The sequence below is a fragment of the Carassius gibelio genome, chromosome B18, assembly GCF_023724105.1.
Source record: "Carassius gibelio isolate Cgi1373 ecotype wild population from Czech Republic chromosome B18, carGib1.2-hapl.c, whole genome shotgun sequence".
In the NCBI taxonomy this organism is placed as follows: Eukaryota; Metazoa; Chordata; class Actinopteri; order Cypriniformes; family Cyprinidae; genus Carassius; species Carassius gibelio.
This window is the reverse complement of record NC_068413.1, coordinates 20,603,580-20,614,707: the sequence shown is the minus strand read 5'-3', so window position 1 is coordinate 20,614,707 and position 11,128 is coordinate 20,603,580. Positions and strand designations below refer to the sequence as shown.

General features: G+C 39.7%; 1 protein-coding gene across 1 annotated transcript; it reads left to right on the top strand.

Annotated features, from left to right (window-relative positions):
- The first annotated feature begins 611 nt into the window (after positions 1 to 611).
- On the top strand, positions 612 to 11,049 carry dhx34 (DEAH (Asp-Glu-Ala-His) box polypeptide 34). The gene is made up of 16 exons (XM_052583013.1): positions 612 to 1,489; positions 2,558 to 2,869; positions 2,946 to 3,200; positions 3,785 to 3,887; positions 4,043 to 4,260; positions 4,369 to 4,543; positions 4,641 to 4,834; positions 5,600 to 5,701; positions 5,787 to 6,050; positions 7,540 to 7,713; positions 7,788 to 7,893; positions 7,984 to 8,090; positions 9,112 to 9,375; positions 9,453 to 9,638; positions 9,737 to 9,878; positions 10,810 to 11,049. Exons 1-16 carry the CDS (start codon positions 806 to 808, stop codon positions 10,941 to 10,943), a joined length of 3,420 nt encoding a protein of 1,139 aa, XP_052438973.1. The 5' UTR covers positions 612 to 805; the 3' UTR covers positions 10,944 to 11,049.
- Positions 11,050 to 11,128: the final 79 nt, after the last annotated feature.

Below are 11,128 nucleotides of genomic sequence, written 5' to 3'. Positions count from 1 at the left end.
CGATACTAGAAGTACAAATTCCATTCATTTTCTCCCTATAGAAGATTGTTTGAAAACTTCAAATACAGTCTAACAGACATTTCAGACATTGTCAGTCAATAATATACCCATTCTGTTATTTCATTGTTAATAGTGTTGAACAATACAGTTTTTCAAGAGTTACACATCTGTGAATGGACAATTATTTTGTAACCTTTTCTTCCTTTTTTTTTTTAAATCATCCATTTCCTTTAACTTTCAATTTCACCAAGTTTAACCAAAATTAAGTTTGTTTTCCTCAGTTAATACCCCTGTGGTATGTGTGGTGATTATTTTATTTCGTATGAAAGCAATTTTGTTTACACACTTTCACTTACTTACTCAATTACTTTGAGATAATTAAAAAAAACGTGTTTTCAAAAATTCAAAAGCTTATTTAATGTCCATTTTACTGGACACTGTTGGGAAAAAACGATTTTTGATAAATATACTAATGTAAGATGCATGCTTCTTTGTACTCCAAAAACATTTTTCATCCATAGTATGTGTGGTTTTTTTGTTTTGTTTGTTTTTTCATAGCAATTAGTATTTCTGAGTTTTTGCTGTAGGAACTATAATGTATTGTCGCGCGGTATCCGGACTGTAAACACAGACGGACCAGAAACGGTCCTCTCATGTTAACGCTGCACTATAAATATGAACAATGGTAATTTGAAATGAATTCTAAATAACTGGACAGTTGTGCGTTGCAAACCCGGAAGTAATTGAAGGTTTAATTTACACAAACTTAGTTCACGCTAGTGAATCGCACCGTCTCTGGTTCAAGATGTCCCATGAGCGAGAGGAGAGTCGGAGCTGGGACTGGGACAGTCCTCGGTGTCGAGCCCAGCTGGACGAGGTGTTTTTCCGCCATCACGACTACATCCAGACGGGCAGCGCCGAACACAAGGAGTTCTGGAGCTTCTTTGAGCGCTTCCAGAGATTCAGAGCCAAGAAAGAGATGTCAGCCGCCAGATCCAGCAAACAGGAGTCACACAGGAAGAAGTCTGGATCTGTGGATCTGGGGCTTCCGAGGGAGTATGATGCCAGGTACAGGATCAACATCTCCGTGTGCTCCAAAGACATAGAGGAGCGGCTGGGAGGATCAGATCACAGGAGGCGCAGGGATCCCTCTGGAGCCGGCAGACAGGAGATCACAGACTGCCGTCTCGCCCTCCTCCACTTCCTAGACTTCAACCAGAAGCAGAGCTTCAACAAGCTGTCCAAGCTGAGGAAGGAGCAGAAGAGCCTCCCTATCTTCCAGTACCGGGACAGGATCGTGGAGCTGGTGCGGACTCATCCGGTGGTGCTGGTGGCTGGAGACACGGGCTGTGGGAAGTCCACACAGGTGCCGCAGTATCTGCTGGCCTCAGGGTTCGAGCACATCGCCTGCACTCAGCCTCGCCGCATCGCCTGCATCTCACTGGCCAAGAGAGTCAGCTTTGAGAGCCTCAACCAGTACGGCTCCAAGGTGCACACGTCTCTGTCATTTAGTAGATTATTATCACAACATGTTAAGACATTACATTTTGCACTTACATTTAGTCATTTAGCAGACACTTTTATCCAAAGCAATAATGGAAGCAATCAAAATCAACGAAAACGCAATTATATGCAAGTGTCTTAACAAGTCTCAGTTTCAGAAAACAGAATAGAAAAAAAGAATAGCAATTTAGTGTTAGAGCCTTTTTAATTTAATAACTGATTATAAATTAGACGACTTCCAATAAACCATTGAGAAACTGACAGCAGACCCTTTAGAAAGCTTTCAAAAGCTGTCATCTACACAAAAAGATGTGATTTAAGGTGACTTTCATAAACAAGAGCTCAAGCTATAGAGTTAGCCTGCTTCAGTTCAGAACAACTGATAGTTTTAGTAAAGGAGGATTTTCATTACGTTTGGCATTGTGGAAATGAATATTAGGTACAAAAATGTACGTAACTGTTGTTGGAATGAATGCAGAAATTCTGAAATGTTAACAGACGTAATTTTCTTTTTGCATATTGTTTTTTGAAACAAGCAAATCAGCATGTGATACTGAAGACTGAAGTAATGATGCTGAAAATGTAGCTTTGATCAGAGGAATAAATTACATTTGAAAATTAATTCAAATAGAAAGCTGTCAGAAATAGAATAAATATTTCACATTGTTACTTTTTTTGCCTTATTATTAAAACATTTTTTTTTAAATCTTACCGTTCGTTAACTTTTGACTGGTAATGTATATAAACAATACTCATTTTATCGTTTTACCAATATAGTATAATTATATATGCTTATGATTGGGCTTATAATAACAACTATGGAACTAGTTAATAAATATATTTTAATTATATATATAATTATTAATTAATATAACTCTGTATGTACATAGCTATAATCATTAACAGAATCAGTATTCAAAGAAAAGTGATTAATAAAATATATATGACAACACAATTCATACAAAATGTAAACGGACTGAGCTAAAGAATGACGGCAGAGAAAACTGGTTGAGAGTTAGCTGGAAACACAGTGTCTTGTCCGTTCTGTCTTCAGGTTGGGTACCAGATCCGCTTTGAGGCCAGCCGCACCACAGCTACCAAACTGCTGTTCCTGACCGAGGGTCTCCTGCTCCGGCAGATCCAGCGGGACGCTTCCCTGGGACAGTACCAGGTGCTGATCCTGGACGAGGTGCACGAGAGACACCTGCACTGTGACTTCCTGCTGGGAGTGCTGCGCTCCCTTCTGCCCCTGCGTCCAGACCTGCGGCTGGTCCTCATGTCGGCCACCATCAACATCAAACTCTTCTCCAGCTACTTCAACAGCGCACCTGTTCTGCAGGTGCCAGGCAGACTCTTCCCCATTCAGGTCAGCTCTCAATACAGGTTTGTTTTTTAAGTGAATTTGTTGCAGAAGTGACAGTGTCTTCCACGCATGTGTGTAGGTGATCTACCAGCCCATTCCTCCAGAAGAGCAGGGCTCCCGCTCGGAGAAACTGGACCCACGGCCGTATCTGCGTGTGCTGCAGGGTATTGACCAGCGGTACCCGCCGGAGGAGAGAGGAGACCTGCTGCTGTTCCTCAGCGGAGTGGCGGAGATCTCCACCATCCAGGAGGCCTGTCAGACATACGCCACACACACTCAGCGCTGGATCGTCCTCCCTCTGCACAGCACCCTCTCTCTGGCCCAGCAGGATAAGGTACTTCTGCACTACAGCAGGTTCATTCATGTTTCCTTCTGATCTTTATGCACTAGATGTATTTTTTTATTAGCTTTTGATCAGGGGTTCTTATTTGCACTTATCTTTTACCATCACATTTTTTAAGAAATTAATAGCGAGGATGCATTCAGTTTATCATAAAGTGACAGTAAAGACATTTATAACGATTCTGTTTCAAATAAATGCTGTTCTTGTGAACTTTCTGTTAGTCAAAGAATCCTGAAAAAAGCATATCAAAAATATTAAGCAGCAAAACTGTTTTCAGCATTGATAATGGTTATATAAATGTTACTTGAGCAGCATATTAGAATAATTTATGAAGGATCATGTGACACTAAAGACTCAAATAATGATGCAAAAAATTCTGCTTTGCCATGAATAGAAATAAATTACATGAAAAAAGTTATTTTAAATTGTAATAATATTCCACAATTTACGTACGTTTTTTTTTCACTTGCTTTGTTGAGCATAAGAGACGTCTTTGAAAAACATTAAAAACCCTAAACATCTGAAGGGTATATAAAATATGTCTCATTTCTCTGTGTGTGAACCTTGACCTCCAGGTGTTTGACATTGCACCCCCGGGTGTGAGAAAGTGCATCATTTCTACCAATATTGCTGAGACCTCAGTCACTATAGATGGAGTGCGCTTTGTGGTCGATTCAGGTATTATTTATTATTTTTCCTAGTCCTAATTTTTTTTTAGATAAATTTTATTTAAAATGTTATGATTTTATTAGAGCCTGCCACCAACTTATCATCGTCCTTTCCAAAAATGTGTGTTCTCGTCATGTTGAAACATCCCTGCTGTTTCTCGATAGGAAAGGTGAAAGAGATGAGCTTTGACCCGAAGGCCAAGATGCAGCGGCTGCAGGAGTTCTGGATCAGCAGGGCCAGTTCTGAACAGAGGAAGGGACGAGCCGGCAGAACTGGACCGGGAGTCTGTTACCGACTCTACTCTGAATCTGACTACGACGCCTTCGCCTCGTATGCTGTTCCTGAGATCCACAGGGTGGCGCTCGACTCCCTCATCCTACAGGTGCCCTCTCACATTTGGGAAAACACAAGAACATTGCTGTCAAGGGTCATTATTATACAAATGCAGTGAGACACAGGACTAAGACGTGTTTGAATGATGTTTCTGCAGATGAAGAGCATGGGTTTGGGTGACCCTCGCAGTTTTCCCTTCATAGACCCTCCTCCTGCTTCTAGTATTCAGACTGCAGTGATGTATCTGAAAGAACAGGGGGCTCTGGATGAACACGGGGAGCTCACTCCTATTGGCCGGCTGCTGGCTCAACTGCCCGTGGATGTGGTCATTGGTAAGGATAAAGAACCCTTACCTGATGTTTTGTGTGGTTGGTTGAGCTTGCTAATGTATTAATGGCATTGTAAGTTCTCCTACTTGTGTTTGTCCAGGAAAAATGTTAGTTTTGGGATCAGTCTTTAACCTGGTGGAGCCGGTGTTGACGGTCGCCGCTGCGCTGAGTGTCCAGTCTCCATTTCTGCGCAGTGCTCAGCACAACCCTGACTGCTCCACCACTCGCCAGCCCCTGAACAGCAACCAGGGAGACCCCTTCACTCTGATGAACACCTTTAATGCCTGGGTGCAGGTCAGAGTCTAAGCCTGTTGGGCACTGGAGGCCTGCATGAGCATTAAAAAAGAAGAATTTTTACTATTTCTCTGTACTGTAATTACAGTATGTTGCTTAATCAAGTATCAAAATAAAATTTGTGAATAAAATATCACCTTAAGGGAATGTAATGTGATGTCATGCATTAGTATTAATATGAAATGGAATGTACCAAAATATGCATAAACATGAACTGTGCATTTATGCATCATCCACAACGTTAGGGACCCCATAATAGATATATAAATTAAGAATTCAGAATTGTGAGGTATTATTATGTCTTAATAAATTGCGAGGTTAATTGTGAAATAATTTAGTCAGTATGTAACTATTAGAGCTATAACTTCTGACAAAAAAAAATTTAAAAATCCTTTTCGTAGTCGTATCTTTATAATGCATTATATGTAAAGGCTCCATTGCCACTGTTTAACTATTTTAAAAAAGTCAGTAATAATTTCTAAATGGACAGGGTTACAATTATATAAAATTTTGTCCTAAAAATTACAAATTCAAAAACTAAAATCATGCTATAATTTAACTTAGATACCACAATCATCATGTATAGTATACAAATTAATATTTTGGTTTTCAGACTTGACCAAATTTCCCAGTATATTCATTAGAGATTATGAATGTTTTTAAGAGTTTAACTTCAAGTGAGTGTTAGATGACGTCAAAGGTCATCTTAAAGCAACTTCAAATAACTGTGTTGTCTAATAATATTAATATATCCAATGACAACAGGTGAAAGCGGACAGAGGAAGTGGTTCCAGAAAGTGGTGCAGGAGGAGAGGGCTGGAGGAACAGAGGCTTTACGAGATGGTCAACCTCAGGCGACAGTTCAAAGTCAGTTTCCTCTGTGCCTTTCTAACAGCTTCAGCTGCGTTTGTCCCTGTGACTGACCTTGCCAGTGTCATCTGGTGCCTTACAGGAGCTGCTGCGCTCTCACGGTCTGCTGGAGGCAGATCCCGGCGGCAGGAGAGAGCCGCAGGACCGAGTCCGGCGCAGAGAGAGACTTACGGAGAGACAGAAGCTCCACCAGCTGAAACGAGACCATGACCTCCAGGAGAGCACCAAGAGGAAAGTTCTGCGCCTGGAGGAAGGACTGGAGGGAGACCTGTCTGGGTCTGACGATGAGGGAGCAGGAACCAGCAAGAAGAGAAGAGAGGATGCAGAACAGACTGTGGACATACAGGTGCCTCAGCTGATTTAGATTGAAAAGAAAAGAGAGAGCTCATCTAGATTCAACTGTATTCAGCTGTTTCCGGTATTCAATTCTGAAAGAGACAGTCCACCCAAAAATTAACATTCCGTCATCATTTACATCATGTTTCAAACATGTGTACTTATTCTTCTTTGGAACAAAACAAAAAAGATGTTTCGAAGAATGTTGATAACTAAACTAGTGTTCCTGTAGCTCAATTGGTAGAGCTTTTGTGTTAACAAGCACAATGTTAGGAGTTCGATTCCCCGGGAACACATGATGGGTAAAAATTGATAGCCTTAATGCACTGTAAGTCACTGTGGATAAAGTGTCTGTTAAATGCATATTTTTATTCTATTATATATTTATTATTTTAACACTAAATGGTTTTGGTTCTCACTTACATCCAGTGAATGGACAAAGAACATGTTGAACAATTGACATTATTTTTGAGTTGACTATCCCTTCAGTTTAATATAGAATAATCTTGAAAATTTCTAGCGAAATCAAATAAGGAATTAAATATTTTCCTCAACGGGGATGCATTAAATTGGTCAAAGTGTTGATGAAATTCAAATACTACAAAAGATTTTTATTTTAGATCGGTCGTGTTCTTTTGATCTTTGTTCATCAGAGAATCCTGTAAAAACGTTTCGTGATTTCCACATAAAAATTAAAGTGCCCCATTATTACTTTTCATGCAGTGTGTAACACAGCTCTAAGTGAAGGAAACCATCCTGCAAAGTTTTCAATCTGAAAGTCCACTGTGTATCTCAAAAGAAAGAGTCGAATCTGAATCATTAAAGCGAGTCGTTTTTCAAACGAATCCCAAGCCGTTTCATGTCGATGTGAACATGACACATTAGCATATTGTCCGCCCACTTGTTGTTCTTTTCCGTTTGTCTGAATGAAAATGTAAATTCATTCTTTGCCACTAGGTGCCGCCTCTGGAGCAGTAAAAATAGCGACTTCCCTGTTAACACTTTACACAAAGCAGCACTGCGCTCACAAACACTGCTTTATCAGTCATTACAGACACCATGAAATTAAAATGAAAACAATTTGACCAATCAAGCGGATTAGCATCATGCAAAGAAGGGAACGTTTTTGGAAAGATTAATCTCTGAGCAAATCATTTGGGAGTCGTTGAGCAAGTAAGGTAAAAAAAGTTCTCAAAAAGTGTTTTTTGACATTTTCATGAATGTCAACCTGTTGTTGGGGACTCCCAAACCAAAATATGAACCTTTCATAACCCATAATAGGGACTGTTTTCATAACGGTTTCCATCATTTTTTGTTGAGCACCAAATCAGCTTATGAGAATAATTTCTGAAGGATCACATGACAGCATTAGCATTAACATTAAAATCCTACATTTTAATATATATTAAATTAGAAACTATGTATGAGGTTCACCCATACTGTACTCTTTTATGTATTTTTTTATTTTCTCCTAATTCTTGGTTGTCTGGCTCTTACAGGAAGTCAAGTTCAAATTGCGTCACAATGTGAATGAGCTGCAGGAAGCTGCATACGCCAGTGCAGATCTGTCTTCACGGCAGCAGACTCTGCTCAAGCTGGTGCTGTGCCGCGGTCTTTACCCACAGCTGGCCATTCCAGATGAGCACAACGCAACCCGTAAAGACTCCGAGCAGGTGACAGCTTCACATGCATGCACGCTAATATCAGGCAGCTTTGGACGGCTCACATTTTTCTGTTTGTGTGTTAGGTGTTCCACACGCGAAATAAACAAGGTGTTGTTATCCACCCAACCAGCGTGTTCGCCAGTGACCCTGAAGTCCTGCATGTCTCTGAGCATGAGTCCAGCGAGTTTGGTACAAGCTGCTCTTTGTAATAAGACAGTAATGGTGAGGGACTCGGTCCTCTGTTTCACTGTTGTACTGTTACGTTCTCTCTCTCTGCAGGGGCTGATAAAGGCCAGAGCAACAGGCATCAGTTACTGGCCTTCGTTACTCTGCTAGAAACAAACAAGCCTTACATCTCCAACTGTCTGCGGGTTCCAGCACTGCAGGTCAGTGACGGCTGAGAAAACAGAGACCATCTTTAGATTTATCATTTTATTATTTGCCGTTTGAACCAAGATCACACTGAAATCACATATTTTATTTTAAAAAATCAGGAAATAGATAGAGGGGACCCCTGCAGACACTAATGAAGTCAATAAATCTCTTAAAATATCAGATTTTTTTTTTTTTTAAGACAGTGCAGGGTTAGTTCATACAATAAAAAAATCCCTGAAAAGCTTAATGAAATTTCTAAAATATTTTATAAAAAATTAATTAAATTCATGAATGGACAAAATTAAATATATAATGAGAAATAATGAGAAATGTATTTAAAACATTTTCCAAATTAATCTCACTCGCATACATTCAAGATGTGAGAGAAATTGTATATATTTATTATTCAATGGTTACTCAACATGACAATTTTAGAGCCATTCAATTTAAACTTAGCTTAAAAAACTATAATAGTTTTCAGAACAAACAAGAAAAACTATGTATACAAAAGTTTGGGGTAAGTAGAATCTTTTAAAGAAATTAATAATTGTATTCATCTATTTAGTAAATCAAAATTGACAGTAAAGTATTTATAGCATTACAAAAGATTTATATTTTAAATAAACACTTTTGTTTTCAACTTAACCTAAAATATGCATTGAGATTTTCAAACAAAAAAGAAGCAGTCTGTATAGTTTAAGTACATCAAGTTAAACTACATGACAATAAGATTTTTTGCTTTGGCAACTAGCTGAAATAAAACAAGTTGAAGGGTTTTTCTATTTGGTTTTATTTCAGTTCAAGTTTATTTTATTTCAAGCAACTATGGTTTTAGGTTTAGTAAACTGTTACCCCACAATAAATGTAAATTTTAAATATCTAAAGTGCAATATTTGTAAATGTATATCTTATACTGTATTTTTGATCAGTTAAATACAGCCTTGCTGAGATTAAGAGACTTCGTTTAAAAACACTTCATAATCTCACCAGCCCCAAACGTCTGGCTGATGTTGGACACTCTTCTTGTCACAGGCCCTGCTGCTGGTGGCCAGCTCTGTGGACAGTAACGCTGACTGCACGCGGGTGGTGCTGGACGGATGGCTGGAGCTGGGCTTGATGGACGGAAACTCTGCGCTGAAGGTGCTCTCCTCGGCCCTCGGTCTGCGGGGTGAATGGGAGAGGCTGCTTCAGCTTCAGATCGGACAGGGCGGCCTCGGGACAGGCGGGCCCAAAGTGTCCCGCAAAGAACTAGATAAACTCTGTGAGGGACTAGTACGGTTTCTGTTATACACTGAGGTAACGAGGCAAACATAATAATGCATCTGTACTATCAGTCTTGATCAAACGCACATGATAATGATTTCCTCTCATAGGTTAGTTACAGTCTGAGGCGTCTGACAGCGCTGCAGTCTCAAAACCTTTACATCGGACCGCAACTGGATCCCGATCTGTCTTCCGCTTCAGCTATCGGCTCTCTGTTTCCTGGCATGAAAGCCGAACCAGATCCCATTAAAGGAGGCCTGCGTTTGTGCAGCTACTTTACCTACAACTGTCTGTGTGTAAGTGCTTTTCCTCAAACAGGATGTGCATAAACGCCTTTTCTTACAGTGCTCTAATAGCACCACTTCCTATGTTTTTTTTAATTGGTGTTGTGTAGGACTCTAAGGACCTATACAGTGAATGTTTACGCACTTTTTGGACCTGCCCTCAATGTGACCTCTACATGCCCCTGACTCCTTTGGAGCGCATGCAGCACGAGGCCATCTGCAGGCCGCCGGAGGAACAGCAGCCTGAGGACGGTGAGCGGCAGGATTGTGCTCTGTAAAGGCTCAGGATGTGCTGAGATGTCTTACTATAGAGCAGTGCAGTGATGTATTTTCGTAGGCCAGCTTGGAAGTTAGTGTCACCGTGGTTCCCTCAACAAAAACCCAATATGATTATTTCCATGAACACAACTTTTATGAATTCTGAAGCCTAAATATATTCGGCAGAAGTAAAAACTTCTGAAAACAGTTTGAAATGAACTACAACATGGTCACATGACTTGAGCATCACCACCAAACTTCCATCTCTTTTGTAGTCCCATTTAGACTCTTGTTAGTAACTGCCTTTTTTCAAGACAACTAAAAGCTTTGATTTTACTGATGTTTTTTTATGCCATAGAATAGAACAAAGGTCCCAACCCTGGTCCTGGAGGCACCCCAACGCTGCATGTTTTGTATGTCCCCTTAATCAAACACACCTGATTCAGTAGAGACTCCAAGACCCGAAATTGTTGTGTCAGAGAAAGGAGACATGTAGAATGTGCAGTGTTGGGGTGCCTACAGGACCAGGGTTAGGACCACTGGAATAGAACATTAAAAAATTTTGTTCGCCACCTTTTTCCAGGCATTTCAGCTAAAAACATTTCAATCAGAAATGCAAAATGCAAACTCATTTCCATGTTTTGGCTCACAACAATACATCTTCCCAGTATGATAATTTTGAAAAATTAGACCTACATAAATAGCTGAAATAAATACATGTAAAAAAAACAAAATGTTTGCTAAGTGTTCACAAAAATATGAAAAAAATTCATATTTCATATTTTTTCATAAAAAGTTTTTTTTTTCAAAAGATTTTGAAAAAGATTTGGCAGATACACTAATTTGAATATTCTAGATTTTAATATCGCTAATTAGTTCTGCATAGTAAATGTTTGTTTGTTTGTTTGTTTTTATTTTTTTTCAGAGTCTGAAAGTGTACAAACATCCTCATCATCTTCATCAGGTCTGACAAGGGTCTATCATTGTGACATCTGTAATAAAGACCTGACTCTCACCTCGACGGAGATCCTTAAACACAAGCGCCAGCACCTGTCCTGAGTGCACACATGGGTACATGCTCACACTTTAAGACCTTTTCTGTCCATTCATCTCTGCTGTGTTTATATTTTCTCTATTACATTTTCAAATAAATGTGAAAACTCTCTTCTACTTGCCATTAATTGAGTTCTGGAATTGCATTACACTGGCGCCCCCTTGTGGACAATCAAGAAAGCGCTTGGTGA